Raw genomic sequence first — 15,439 nt, 5'->3', positions numbered from 1 at the left:
ACCGATACATACAAATCCCAAGTCCAGGTAGGGGTGATATTTCCTGTTCTTTACCTGCTCCTCATTCGGACCAATATCCTCAACTTTTTGTTGCTGTCTAACGTTAAAACAACTAATCCCTAGGGAGAACACAGAGCATCCGAGTCACGCTCATGTCTCTACGTTCACACGTCGGTTTGGGCACTAGGGGGCGATGACGTGCATCAGAATATTGTTCAATGAAGCTTTGGTACGATGCACCTTGTTTTACAATCGCCAGGAAATCAGAAACAAATATTTACCAGTCAGGTATGGTCAGCATTCCTTTAAAGGGAGGGGCCAGTGATCATGTTAATAAAGCTAATAAGAGGTGAGAGAATGGATTTTAAAGATGGTCAGCATTCCTTTAAAGGGAGGGGCCAGTGATCATGTTAATAAAGCTAACAAGAGGTGAGAGAATGGATTTCAAAGATGGTCAGCGCTCCTTTAAAGGGAGGGGCCAGTGATCATGTTAATAAAGCTAATAAGAGGTGAGAGAATGGATTTTAAAGATGGTCAGCATTCCTTTAAAGGGAGGGGCCAGTGATCATGTTAATAAAGCTAACAAGAGGTGAGAGAATGGATTTCAAAGATGGTCAGCGCTCCTTTAAAGGGAGGGACCAGTGATGATGTTAATAAAGCTAATAAGAAGTGAGAGAATGGATTTTAAAGATGGTCAGCGCTCCTTTAAAGGGAGGGACCAGTGATGATGTTAATAAAGCTAATAAGAGGTGAGAGAATGGATTTTAAAGATGGTCAGCGCTCCTTTAATGCGAGGGACCATTGGTGATGTTAATAAAGCTAAAAAGGGGTGAGAGAATGGATTTTCTTGGTTTTTACCTGGAGTGTGTACGGTGGTGATAGTTGTTGTGGTGATCAGAGTGGTCGTAGTTTCTTCCTCTCTGCCCCCCTCCTTGGGTGATGATGTAATCGATGGTGTCGCACGGGCGGGGCCAGGGGGGGTGGTGCTGCTGCTGCTGCCCTGTGATTGGCTGCGCAGAAGGGAGGCGGCCGGGGACATCACTGCAGTAGTCAGCACCCCAAGTGACATCACTGTGGCACTTGGCTCTGATTGGCTGAGGAGAGGCACGGCCTGAGTGGGGTTAGTCGTGGTGCCTGGGGGTCAGAGGTCAGACATTTATTTGTGAATTCAGGCAGAGAGAGACTCACAGACACTTTGCATTGACTTTAATGCAGTGCAGATTTCCCGAAAAGCTAATAACAACTTCTGTGTTTTTAATTTAGATTCAATGATTTAGAAGATGTTTCTAAGTGTCGGGTGTGTCTCCCTCCAATCATGTTGAGAGTGTTTCATTCTCTTGCACTCTTTGCTGTGTCAGTGAGGCTCTGACATACAAACAGTGCAAGAGAATGAAGCACACTGTCAACACGGTCAGTGGGACACACACAACGCTTAGCAACATCTTATAAGCCCCGCTGTGACCACAGAATCTCCCTCACCAGGGTAGACTGGCTCCTGCCCCAGATACTCTTTCTTCAGCAGGGCAGAGTGCAGCAGCTGGCTGATGGAAGCAGAGGCTGATGGGATAGCCTGTGAGGACTGAGCCTCGGTGGACACCATAGTGTCCACTCTGTCCAATCCTGCCTCCTCATCCGGAGAGAGGGGGAGAGCTGAGGGACAGAGGGGGAGGAGAGAGAGGGTTAATATACACTATTAAGAGGGAAGAGAGAAGGGAGGAAGAGAGAGGAGAGGGGATGAAAGGGAGAGGGGAGGGAAGGGGAAAGAAGAGACACAGAGAGGGAGGGAGAGGGGAGAGGGAAGGGAGAGGAGGATGGGAGGGAGAGAGAGGATAGGGGAGAGGGAAGGGAGAGGAGGATTGGAGGGAGAGAGGAGAGGGGAGAGGGAAAGGGAGGTGGGAGAGGAGAGAGAAGTGAGAGGGGGAGGAGGGAGAGGGGACAGCAGAGGGAATGGAGGGGTGAGGGTAGGGAGAGAGAGGAGAGAGAAGGGAGAGGAGGGAGAGAAAGAGATGAAAGGGGAGAGGGAAAGGAGAGGAGGATGGGAGGGAGAGAGAGGAGAGGGGAGAGGGAACGGAGAAGGTGAGGGGAAGGGGAGAGAGGAGAGGAGAGGGGGAAGGGAGAAGAGAATGGGGATTGGAGGGTGAGAGAGGTGGGGGGAGGGGGAGAGAGAGGAGAGGGGAAAGGGTAGAGGGAAGGGAGAGGGAGAGTAGGGAGAGAGGGGGAGGGGAAAGTATTTATATCCACTGAAAAAAAGAGAAGGGAGAGAAACTAAAGCTTGGATAGAGATAGACAGACAGATAGATAGAGATAGATAGATAGATAGATAGATAGATAGATAGATAGATAGATAGATAGATAGATAGATAGATGTTCACGTTATTTTCTTGCAAACTCTTGGAAATTAATCTGTATATATTTCTAACATTCATATTTATCAACCTCTCTATATATTTATCAATCTGTAATATAGCTCGAGCACACATGAACCATATATATATAATATCATAACATTATTCTTAATGATACAATCATGACATCATCTACAGAATTTTTGAAAACTAGCAGCTGTGTTCCCTTGTCTTTCCTCACAGCTGAAGACAGGCTTTTGTCCGAAACGTCCTGAGATATAGATATAGCTATAGACAGGGCCACAAACCCCGGCAGTTGTCCCGGGCCGAGGCTTTATTTGTAAACCTGTCAGCTCTCCCGCATTCACTGGGAGTCTCCTGTAATTTGGACCCTTCTCCCAGACATCTGCCGGGACAGATTTTCTCCCGTATTCTACTGTTAATCAGCAAACCTTTAATGCCTACAAAATTCACGGCCAGTATGTGTGGTTAGTGCAAACTCTGTCTATATCGGCAGGGTTTAGGACCCACGGGAGCTGTGTGCAGGCAGGCATTCGGAGCACGAGGCATGCTCACATACTTAGCTACGCACCTGCACCCCCAACCCCACCCCCTTCACCTCGATTTTGCATTTTCAAAAGTTGACAGGTATGAGATTTCAGTTTACAAAACCTCCCGTATTTTGAAAACTCAGTGTTGACAGGTGCATGCATATTTTCCCCCAAACAGTTTGTAGTTTAATTTTGGAGATTTCGGTGTCACAGAAGCAGCAGAAGAGCTGCCACTAGAAATTCACGATATCACGAATTTCACAAAAAAAAAAGATGCCTACCTACCGTGAACAATGTGCATTGTATTTTTGCTTAGAAGAAAAGCGACCAGAATTATTCTGGGTTTAAAAGGCATGTCATATGCAGACAGGCTAAAATAATTTAATCTGTTCAGTCTTGAACAAAGAAGACTACGTGGCGACCTAATTCAAGCATTCAAAATTCTAGAAGGTATTGACAGTGTCGACCCAAGGGACTTTTTCAGCCTGAAAAAAGAAACAAGGACCAGGGGTCACAAATGGAGTTTAGAAAAAGGGGCATTCAGAACAGAAAATAGGAGACACTTTTTTACACAGAGAATTGTGAGGGTCTGGAATCAACTCCCCAGTAATGTTGTTGAAGCTGACACCCTGGGATCCTTCAAGAAGCTGCTTGATGAGATTCTGGGATCAATAAGCTACTGACAACCAAACGAGCAAGATGGGCCGAATGGCCTCCTCTCGTTTGTAAACTTTCTTATGTTCTTACATAAGTAGAAGCAACACTACAGTAGCTGTCTGGCATCAATACCGGGGATTTGGTTACTACGGCAATGGGGTCAAACAAATTTCACATGCTGTACAATGACGTAACACGCAAATCAGAGGCGGGAAGTTTAAAATGGTTGTTTGTATGGCTAACATTAAAAATGCAGACAGCTGCCAAAAAAAAAAAAAAGCTAAATTAATTTCAACAGAAGATCACGTTCAAAACTAAGAAAAGGGGATGGAGACGGCGGGATTCTGTTTTGCTCAACTTGTCTCTTTGGATCATCTAAGAAAATGTACTCTTGACAAGCATCTTGACAGAGCAGTACACAGAAACATCGAGCTTGAAGTTTAGGCTAAAGAATGGCCGAACAAGCAGATCACAATCACAAGATTGTTTAAGAGCCACAGAAAGTGGAGCCACGCGTAATTCAACACGTTTGAATGAGTGCAAGCGTGAAAACACCTAACTGGGTAGCTGTGCCTGACAGTCAGACGAGAGAATCTCCCTAAAGTGCCTCACACAACGAAAAGAAACACAAGCACTTCGGTTTCATCGTTTCAGGTTTGCAGTTGACGTTGCTCCTGTGATGTTTTGGGATTAAAGGCAGCAAAGTAGTCGGTGGGAATTACACAGTCATTGTTATGAATATATGAACATGACAAAGCTTTAGAAAACTCAAACAGGTTCCTGAATAGGGTGCCATTCAAGGATGCTTTTAATAAATGTAGTGTCTGCTTGCTTTTTTTTTGCACCCAACACAGAACATTTTATACTCTTGTTTCCAGCAAAGGTTTGTTTCAGTTTTAAAGCTTGTTTCAACGGTGACTTGAGAAGGAATCTATGAAAAAGACCTAGGAGTTTTTGTTGACTGAGAAATGTCTTCATCTAGACAATGTGGGGAAGCTATAAAAAAGGCTAACAAGATGCTCGGATACATTGTGAAAAGTGCTGAATTTAAATCAAGGGAAGTAATGTTAAAACTGTACAATGCACTAGTAAGACCTCATCTTGAATATTGTGTTCAGTTCTGGTCACCTCGCTATAAAAAAGATATTGCTGCTCTAGAAAGAGTGCAAAGAAGAGCGACCAGAATTATCCAGGGTTTAAAAGGCATGTCATATGCAGACAGGCTAAAAGAATTGAATCTGTTCAGTCTTGAACAAAGAAGACTACGTGGCGACCTAATTCAAGCATTCAAAATTCTAAAAGGTATTGACAGTGTCGACCCAAGGGACTTTTCAACCTGAAAAAAGAAACAAGGACCAGGGGTCACAAATGGAGTTTAGAAAAAGGGGCATTCAGAACAGAAAATAGGAGACACTTTTTTACACAGAGAATTGTGAGGGTCTGGAATCAACTCTCCAGTAATGTTGTTGAAGTCGACACCCTGGGATCCTTCAAGAAGCTGCTTGATGAGATTCTGGGATCAATAAGCTGCTGACAACCAAACGAGCAAGATGGGCCAAATGGCCTCCTCTTGTTTGTAAACTTTCTTATGTTCTTATATTTATATAGTCACCATGTGATATTTAAGTAGGCTATGCTTTAAAATAAAATAACATTAACAAAGGAAACAGAAAGTGAATATGCACAAAGGAGTTGACGTGCAGTCGTAAATATAAGCAAGCAAACGGCGTCTAATGTTATTTATTTATCTATTTATTTATTTATTTATTTATTTTTGCGGAAAAGTGGGCCTGGTGATGACCACTATGTACGTGCGATACAAGCACGCTCGTTCGAGCAAACCATTCTCGCCAAGGAAAAGAGTCGGTAAGGAAAGGGGGGGGGGGGATTTGAAAGCAAAAAATGATGGGTGTAAAGTAAGAAAACATTTCCAGGAATTATAAAGAAACGTGTTTTGGCAATACAATTAAAACAATAAATACATAAGTGTCAACATTGATTTTTCAAAATGCGGGAGGAACAAAATGCGGGAGCTTTATAAACTGAAACAATTCAAAATCCGGGGGGGGGGACGGCTAAGCCCTGTGAAGTACGGGGAGAGTAGCTGTCAGGTGGTATGCATCGTCATTACGATATTTGTGGCCACACTGCCTGTGAATGTTGCTCTCAAACACACAGGAAGGAATAATAATTATTATAACGCTTCTATTATATTATTATTATTTATATAAAACACCACAAAGACTTTATAAGTTTTTTTGCAAAAACACATACACCTGTTTATGTAATACAATATCAAAATAGTTTTATTCCCTAACCATATGACGTTTGTTGATTTCTGTTTTTGGAAAATGAGGGATTGGTTACATGTAAAAAAACTACACACCCCGATTCCTGTAACACTTTTGAACATATTTCAATAGAATTTAGCGTTTGCGTTCATTCCTAAACCGCATTTATTGATGTTCAAGGGAAAAAAAAAAAACACCACACACACTCAATTAAGTGTTCGCGAAAATAATTTAAAGAAAATTGATATTCAGTACACACACACACTCAATAAGCCTAGCAAAATAATTTAAGAAAATAAATCATTGAAATGTGCAGATATTTAACCCTGGGTGTTGCATGTTAACAATGGTAAATGTTTTATTATTTCTCAAAGTAAAGCACACACAGCACATTACAACCAACTAGCTGGACATTGTGAAAACACGTCGTATATGTTCAGAATCTGAACAGCCACTTCTGTTTTTAAACAGTGTGTTTTAACTGATACCCTTCAGCTGGTCTCTGCATCACTGTGGGTAACAGCAATCAGTTAAACTACTGTCTGCAACGCTGACGGATCTGAAAACACGTGAGCAGGTTTTGTTTGTTTGACATGGGCTATTAATCGTAGAGGGGGAATAAATACGTACATACAAAGCACGAATGTGTATATCCAAATAGTTTAGAAATGAATCATTCAGCTGTGCTCGCTGTATTTCAATCAGGACGAATATGTGTCTTTGTTCAAATACAAAGAAAATGCATTAGAAAATCAGAAGGTTGTTTACAAGCCAAATTCTGTCATGTGCGTGAGCACAAATTCCTGGCTGCGGCCCTGGGTATAGATACAGATATATTTAAATTTAAATCCTTTAAACATTTCGTATACATAAAAACAAACAAACAAACAAAAAAACCCGTAATTTTTATTTTTGTACATCAATACTACCTCCTTTCAAACCTATCTGTCAATCAATCAATCAATCTCTCTCTCTCTCTCTCTCTCTCTCTCTCTCTCTCTCTCATATAATCAATTGAATATATTTGTATCAGATTATACCTAGTTACTTATAGATAGATGTATGAACGAATGAATTGGTTAATATTCACTTACCTCCCGCCCATATCACTCCCAGATATAAAGACAACACGAAGGTCGAACCATGATAACTCATTCTGATCACTCACTATGTATATAATAAAAAAACTGAGGCTATATTAATAAATATGGATTAATAAATACAGCTAATATAATTTAATAAGAATACAATTCAAACAATTTAACAAACCCTGCGTAAAAAATAAATCAATAAAGGGAGGAGTATTTTTTTTTTCAGCAGCAAAAATATTTCCTAATCTTATATTTTGACCTGTCTGCTCCTCTCCCTCCTCCCACTGTCTCTTTCTCCCCCACTGTTTTTTCTGCAATAATAAATCGACCTTTACGTAATTGACACGTAAATATATCTATCTATATCTATATCTACACACGAATGAACTATCAAATTTTCATGCGCCTATTACAAACACGATGCTGAAATTGAATTGCTCTTCCAGTCGCAGTACGTTTTTCCAAAACGAGGAATTTTTTCTCAGCTCAGTTTTCAGCCGTCTCTCTCTCTCTCTCTCTCTCTCATATATATGTATGTGTGTATATATACACACACACTGCTAATGAACCAGGTAACCCAAACCGTGCATTAAAGACAGAAACGCTGCTTCATATTTTCTTCATCTCTCCCTCCCTTTCTCTATCTGTCTATGTATATTTATTTTCTCTTTCCCTCTCGTCTAGTAATTTTCCACGCTGTGTGTATGCCAGTCTGCAGGGCTGACTCGTTGTTCTACGCCAGTGTATTCTAGCTAGCTGCCATATGAAGGTGATGTGCGTCGCTTCGTGTGGCTTTTGTCTGGTTGTGAGTGTGTCGTCTCTACAAGCCCTCTCTGGTCAGATAAAAGTATTGCAAACCACTGTATTGAAATGGCAGCACCAGTCATTTTGCGTGTGTGTGTGTGTATGTTTGTGTGTGTGCTTTTGTGTATGTGAGTTTCTGTGTGTGTATGTGTTTATGTGTCTGTGTCAGTGTGTGTGTTTATGTGTGTCTGTGTGTGTGTGTTTGTGTTTGTGTTGTGTGTGGGGTGGGTGGGGGGTGGGGTGGGGGGGGGGGGGGGGGGGCATATTACATTTTGCAAAGAGCTCATTTTTTAACCCTTCCGATCAAGCCCGTTTGTAAATGATGGTTTATAATGCCAGTACTTTGTATGCTGTACTAATATAACACACTGTGGGGTATTACTTTATATGAATTATCATGTTATGCACGAACGTAAGAATTGGCTTTCTGTGGTGGTGTACTTTTATCTTTCAAATAGCATTTATCTATAATCGTTTGTGCGATTTAATAGCAAATATATATTTGCATTCACAGCTTTGCATAGAGATTGCCCGTTTTCATTTACATCTCAGATTCTGGGCCGCTGTGGATTTTGCTCATTTGAATTCAGCCCAGTTTTTGGGACTCAGTTGACAGTCGAGTTTCTAAATAAGGCTCCACTCACACTTAGCTGATATTCCGTTTCCCGGTACGGTTGGGCCGGTTGGTTTGAGTTTGGACGTTTGCCCTTTTTTTTTTTTTTTTTTTTAGGAAGAAAGAGAAGCAAAATGTAAATGTTAAAAAAAAAAAAAAAACTATTTCTTTATTCCAATGAGAAACTTCATTGCACTGAAATAGATACATGAAATTCATTCAAGCAGTCATTTTCCTTTAAGGCTGATATTAAAACACATTTTTGAAAAGGAACATGGTATTAAAAAAGGACATCTCATTTGCTTCTAAAAATAATAAACTTGGTTGGGGGGGGGGGGGGTCTGAGTTGAAAGGGAATGTTAGGGTACTTATCGTAACCCTGGATCCATGAAAGAGAAGATGACCACCAACCGCGAGGTCGCACCGGTCTCCCATATAATATTTATAATTCACATTTGTATTGCCTGTGTGCAGTACCTTACACTTTTCTCTATTAAATGTCATTTGCCATGTGTCTGCCCAGTTCTGAATCTTGTCTAGATCATTTTGAATGACCTTTGCTGCTGCAACAGTGTTTGCCACTCCTCCTACTTTTGTGTCGTCTGCAAATTTAACAAGTTTGCTTACTATACCAGAATCTAAATCATTAATGTAGATTAGGAATAGCAGAGGACCTAATACTGATCCCTGTGGTACTCCAATGGTTACCACACTCCATTCTGAGGTTTCTCCTCTAATCAGTACTTTCTGTTTTCTACATGTTAATCACTCCCTAATCCATGTGCATGTGTTTCCTTGAATCCCTACTGCGTTCAGTTTGAGAATTAATCTTTTATGTGGGACTTTGTCAAAAGCTTTCTGGAAATCTAAATAAACCATGTCATATGCTTTGCAATTATCCATTATCAATGTTGCATCCTCAAAAAAATCAAGCAGTTTAGTTAGACATGATCTCCCTTTCCTAAAACCATGCTGACTGTCTCCAAGGATACTGTTACCATATAGATAAGTTTAAGGCTTATTGGTCTGTAGTTAGCTAGTTCGGTTTTGTCTCCCTTTTTGTTGTTGGTGGTCTCACTCTCTCTCTCACCGTGCCTCTGTCTTACCACCAAAAACTACGATAAAGATTCTACAAAGCTGTTATTTAGCCAAGACTTCAATGTTGGTCCCGTATTAATGGCTCACCCTTAACACAGCAATACATAAAGAGAAAACCCTAACAAAACCAATGTAACAGGGACTCTAGAAATGAGATAACCAATATGATCTCGCAGATAAAACCACCCAAAATGTCATTCGTGGATCAAAATTTAAAATGTGTATGTTGCACTGTTCTGCGGACGTGTGCATTCCTTAATTATAATCAATATCGTGAACAGAATACTACAATTTACTATTGAAAAATGAATAGGGCGATTGCAGCATACCAGGAAATGCAGTCTAGCAAATCCTGCAGATCTGTGATAAATTCGTCCTGATTACAGATAATCCTGAAAATTTGTTTAGCTGTCCTGAACAAGTGGGACAAGTTAGACCAATAACGAAGACTAACCCATAATAAGCTTTACAAATGCAGATGGAAATTCACAATTGAAAGTAGAAAGACATTTCCGTATACTTTGTCATTACTAGCATTTCATTAAAAAAAATTAAAAAATAAAAACTACATTGAAGACATTGAACCGGCAAAAAAAGTCAGAAATATGAAAAGGTATGAAAAAAAGCAAATAATTAATATATTAATGATAACATGATAAAAGCGTTTTTATTACATTAGGCGTGATTCGGGCAAACACATTTAGTAAAAGTACACCTCTATTCATAATATAATTGTAGCCTGTACGTGTTTTTGTATGCACATTCTGCACACGGATCACACTTGCATTTGAATTTGCTGGTAGCCTATTGCAGCTTGACACTGAACGTGAAGTCCTAAATGTGTTATGTATATTTAATACACATTACACTGACATTTCAGTTCAAATTGAATACATCAAACATGCATGCTTTTTATTATTTAAATACACAAGATCTTATTGTGCGGCATTTTAGTAACTTTTACAATATTTTAATGACAATAACAAACCAATCTCTTCAGAATACTTTGTTCTTGAAACATAATAAATTATAAAAAAATGAAAAGGGTGCCTCATTGCTATAATAATGTATTTAAACTACTGGAAGCATTTGCTGTCTACCTAAGAAAATTAAAAAATTCTTAATATAGTGTATCAACTATATACTAAGGTACATTATATCATTACAGAGTGCTATTGTCAAGTTTATTAAGGATAATTCTGTGGCGAGCGAACCTTACTGAACCAAATGCTTCAAAGGGTTCAGAATGAGGTTCAAAAGGCTTCACTTTTCACTTCATATTTTTTTAGACATCATTTCAGAGAATAATGGCGCTGTCTTTGTGTTAAAAGTGTGCTGTACAAGCAGGATCAACTCTCATCCGATTTGGTACGCTGCAATCAGGATCTTGTTTAGTTCGATTTAGCTGATGGTCCACCTGTAGTGATTATCGTCTGCTCTGCAATCTGGAGTACTAATTTTAGTCCAATCAATTGGATTAAACCTGCTTAATCCATTCGTTAGACACATCAAGTGGACTAACTTTGGTACCCTGCAATCGACCCCTGTGTTTATCTATTGTCCCTATGCAGTTACCAGCTTAGAGCCGTGTTGATGTCTCTGTGGTTTAAGGCAGTCATTGTAGCTGGACTGTGTGCAGAGATGGATTCTGTGTGTTTGTTTTCTGTGGTTCAGGGCATCACACTATTAAGTAAAACTGTTTTATTTTTTTTTGCTGGTGGCTGAGGTACCTTTTCAAGTAAGCTGCAAGGTTATTGGCTTATAGACTATCACCTGAGTACCGAATCTGGTGATGAACGTCAACCCCAGGAAGAGATAATTATCTAGTGGGGGGTTGAGCTTTTTCAAGATTTAAAGCTCCTTATTTAACTCAGATGATAGGCTATGAAGGAGTTTTGCTCGAGGCGGGACTCTCTGGTAACAATTTTACAGTACGAGACCGACAGTTACCAATTCATCTTTCAATTCATTAACTCACAGATCAATCGTGGATCAATCGATTCACCAGGGGCCTCCCATCCTTTCAAATGGATGACTTGCCAAATTGATTATTGAATTCCTGCACAAATTGATTAATGAATGGACGAATTGATTGAGTTTTGGCACACATGGTGCTCCATACATTTAGACTTAACTTTTGCGTTTATCAAAATTAAAGTTATTGTAACAGTATAATTAAACAGGTGATGCCAATTTTGCATACTGCAAAAAATTACAAAGTTGCCTCAAATGAGGACGACAGCACTTCTTGTGTTTATAATAAAAGGGGCGTAGAACGCACTCGTGTTTAAACCAGTCTGCCGCGCCGTTGCCTCCTCACTTCCTGTCTGCTGGTAAACAGCAGAAACGATGTTCTCGGTTCTGCTTTTTAGTCTATTTTTTGTACTTTTGTCATTTCAAAGACACAGTTTGCTGATTTTAAGAATTACACAGAATCCAACAGAACTGGGAACTAGCACTGTACAAACTCTGTACAGCACCACAAATTACCCCCCTGCCTCCGCCTTTCCCATGCTTATACTATGCATTGGTCACAATTCACCCTACTTCCCTATGCTTTACCAGACCTCTCTGTGCTTTACAATGCTTTCCTATGCTTTACCAGACCTCTCTGTGCTTTACAATGCTTCCCAATGCTTTACCTACCTCTCTGTGCTTTACAATGCTTCCCTATGCTTTACCAGACCTCTCTGTGCTTTACAATGCTTCCCTATGCTTTACCAGACCTCTCTGTGCTTTACAATGCTTCCCTATGCTTTACCAGACCTCTCTGTGCTTTACAATGCTTCCCTGTGCTTTACCAGACCTCTCTGTGCTTTACAATACTTCCCTATGCTTTACCAGACCTCTCTGTGCTTTACAATGCTTCCCTATGCTTTACCAGACCTCTCTGTGCTTTACAATGCTTCCCTATGCTTTACCAGACCTCTCTGTGCTTTACAATGCTTCCCTGTGCTTTACCAGACCTCTCTGTGCTTTACAATGCTTCCCTATGCTTTACCAGACCTCTCTGTGCTTTACAATGCTTCCCTATGCTTTACCAGACCTCTCTGTGCTTTACAATGCTTCCCTATGCTTTACCACACCTCTCTGTGCTTTACAATGCTTCCCTATGCTTTACCAGACCTCTCTGTGCTTTACAATGCTTCCCTATGCTTTACCAGACCTCTCTGTGCTTTACAATGCTTCCCTATGCTTTACCACACCTCTCTGTGCTTTACAATGCTTCCCTATGCTTTACCAGACCTCTCTGTGCTTTACAATGCTTCCCTATGCTTTACCAGACCTCTCTGTGCTTTACAATGCTTCCCTATGCTTTACCAGACCTCTCTGTGCTTTACAATGCTTCCCTATGCTTTACCAGACCTTTCTATGCTTTACAATGCTTCCCTATTCTTTACCAGACCTCTCTGTGATTTACAATGCTTCCCTATGCTTTACCAGACCTCTCTGTGCTTTACAATGCTTCCCTATGCTTTACCAGACCTCTCTGTGCTTTACAATGCTTCCCTCTTTACCTGTCTCTGTGCTTTACAATGCTTCCCTATGCTTTACCAGACCTCTCTGTGCTTTACAATGCTTCCCTATGCTTTACCAGACCTCTCTGTGCTTTACAATGCTTCCCTATGCTTTACCAGACCTCTCTGTACTTTACAATGCTTCCCTATGCTTTACCAGACCTCTCTGCGCTTTACAATGCTTCCCTGTGCTTTACCAGACCTCTCTACGCTTTACAATGCTTCCCTATGCTTTACCAGACCTCTCTGTGCTTTACAATGCTTCCTTATGCTTTACCACACCTCTCTGTGCTTTACAATGCTTCCTTATGCTTTACCACACCTCTCTGTGCTTTACAATGCTTGTCTATGCTTTACTATGCTTTCACTGTGAAGGGGGGGGAGTTGTACACACAGAAAGAGATGAAAGAGATGAGATAGGAGAGAGGGGGAAGGAGAGAAGAGAGTGAGATGAGGGGAGAGTAGAAAGGAGAGAGGAGAAAGGAGTGAGAGAGGAGTGAGAGGAGAGAGATGGGTAGTATATAGATACAAAAGGAGGAGAGAGAGGAGGGGAGAGAGAGGGGTGGAGTGAGAGGAAGGGAGAGGTCTATCTGTCTTTCTCTCTTTCAGTATCTGTTCTTCGGATGGCCGGCTCGATATTTTTCACTTTATTGTTTTTGTTGCCTGTTTTTCTCATTTGTTGCTGGAAGATGTTTTCCTCACTGTGTCTGCCTGTCTGCCTGGTTTTTTGGGGGATTTTGGGGTTCTCAAGAGGAAACATCATAACTCAGGGTCCCTCACTTGACACAGGTAAGACAAAATGGTGCCTTCTTAGAGTTCACTGCGGTAAAAGTGTAGTACAGCATGGTCAAACCACAGTAAAAATGAAGTAAAGGCATTGTGATAGAAAGACAAGAAACAGATTTACAGATAGATAGATAGATAGATAGATAGATAGATAGATAGATAGATAGATAGATAGATAGTGTGCTTTGATTAGAAAGCATGGTAAAGCACAAAAAATAAGGACATTTGAATCATGGTAAAGTCTATAAAAATGAATTACAGTGTGTAAAGTCTATAAAAATGAATATTGTGCTCTCAAGATACATATAAGTGTGACAGAGAGACAGACAGACACCCCCTATATCCCTAGAATGGGACACTCACAATAGATTTTGTTGAATAATGTTGATACCAAGTTTCATGACAATGGGACAAGCCTAAGTCAACCACCTTTTAAAAATGCAGAAACAGGACATCTGCCGTTTCTTATGCTGGGGTATATTTACATATGTTTTTAAAACTTTCTTCAACTGTTTCCCCTGAAGAGCGAGAGGCAGGGGGGTGGGGGTGCTGAATCAAGATATACACGTACATTTTGTTTTTATTGTTTCAACTGGCGAGCAAGTGAGTGTAAAGAACTGCAAAACAATGCAGCAGTGGCGGTGCCAGGATGCGCTATAAACAGAAATGCTATGGTTTGACTATGGCGCTAAACTGTAAAATTGTGTTGTATCTAAGAATTCGGGACAAATGCTGTCCTGGAGGCATTAAGTCCAGGACCGTGACTTTATCTTTACATTTTGGGACTGTCCCACCCTAGATAAGTGTCCAGATATATGGAAAAATGTGTGAAATGTGACATAGAGGCAGATGGATGTAGAATCTGATATTCTCAATAGCTTCTGCTAAATAATGTTAATACCAAGTTCAAGCAGAGGGTATAATAACAGCAGCACGGTGTTCTAGCAGGGGGTGTAATAACAGCAGCACAGTGTTCTAGCAGGGGGTGTAATAACAGCAGCACAGTGTTCTAGCAGGGGGTGTAATAACAGCAGCACAGTGTTCTAGCAGGGGGTGTAATAACAGCAGCACAGTGTTCTAGCAGGGGGTGTAATAACAGCAGCACAGTGTTCTAGCAGGGGGTGTAATAACAGCAGCACAGTGTTCTAGCAGGGGGTGTAATAACAGCAGCACAGTGTTCTAGCAGGGGGTGTAATAACAGCAGCACAGTGTTCTAGCAGGGGGTGTAATAACAGCAGCACAGTGTTCTAGCAATAACAACAGCACAGTGTTCTAGCAGGGGGTGTAATAACAGCAGCACAGTGTTCTAGCAGGGGGTGTAATAACAGCAGCACAGTGTTCTAGCAACAGCACAGTGTTCTAGCAGGGGGTGTAATAACAGCTGACACAGCACAGTGTTCTAGCAGGGGGTGTAATAACAGCAGCACAGTGTTCTAGCAGGGGGTGTAATAACAGCAGCACAGTGTTCTAGCAGGGGGTGTAATAACAGCAGCACAGTGTTCTAGCAGGGGGTGTAATAACAGCAGGCACAGTGTTCTAGCAGGGGGTGTAATAACAGCAGCACAGTGTTCTAGCAGGGGGTGTAATAACAGCAGGCACAGTGTTCTAGCAGGGGGTGTAATAACAGCAGCACAGTGTTCTAGCAGGGGGTGTAATAACAGCTGCACAGTGTTCTAGTGGGGGTG

The 15,439-nt window shown here is 41.0% G+C and overlaps 1 protein-coding gene and 1 long non-coding RNA gene across 2 annotated transcripts in view; one reads left to right on the top strand and one right to left on the bottom strand.

The window, feature by feature from the left end:
• Positions 1-7,079, bottom strand: part of sez6l2 (seizure related 6 homolog (mouse)-like 2) — a 54,074-nt gene extending 46,995 nt beyond the window's left edge. Inside the window, exons 1-3 of the mRNA XM_041238713.1 lie at positions 6,939-7,079; positions 1,480-1,650; positions 859-1,134 (exon numbers count right to left, since the gene is read on the bottom strand). Coding sequence (XP_041094647.1) covers positions 859-1,134; positions 1,480-1,650; positions 6,939-6,999 — 508 coding nt within the window. The 5' untranslated portion in view covers positions 7,000-7,079. The remainder of the gene's footprint in view (positions 1-858; positions 1,135-1,479; positions 1,651-6,938) is intronic.
• Positions 7,080-13,514: 6,435 nt separating this feature from the next.
• The window catches only part of LOC121306773, a 17,392-nt gene continuing 15,467 nt past the window's right edge, over positions 13,515-15,439 (top strand). The window contains exon 1 of the long non-coding RNA XR_005948244.1: positions 13,515-13,757. This is a non-coding gene — a long non-coding RNA (uncharacterized LOC121306773). The remainder of the gene's footprint in view (positions 13,758-15,439) is intronic.

This window comes from Polyodon spathula, chromosome 50 (assembly GCF_017654505.1).
Source record: "Polyodon spathula isolate WHYD16114869_AA chromosome 50, ASM1765450v1, whole genome shotgun sequence".
In the NCBI taxonomy this organism is placed as follows: domain Eukaryota; kingdom Metazoa; phylum Chordata; class Actinopteri; order Acipenseriformes; family Polyodontidae; genus Polyodon; species Polyodon spathula.
This window is presented reverse-complemented; position numbering and strand designations above follow the sequence as displayed.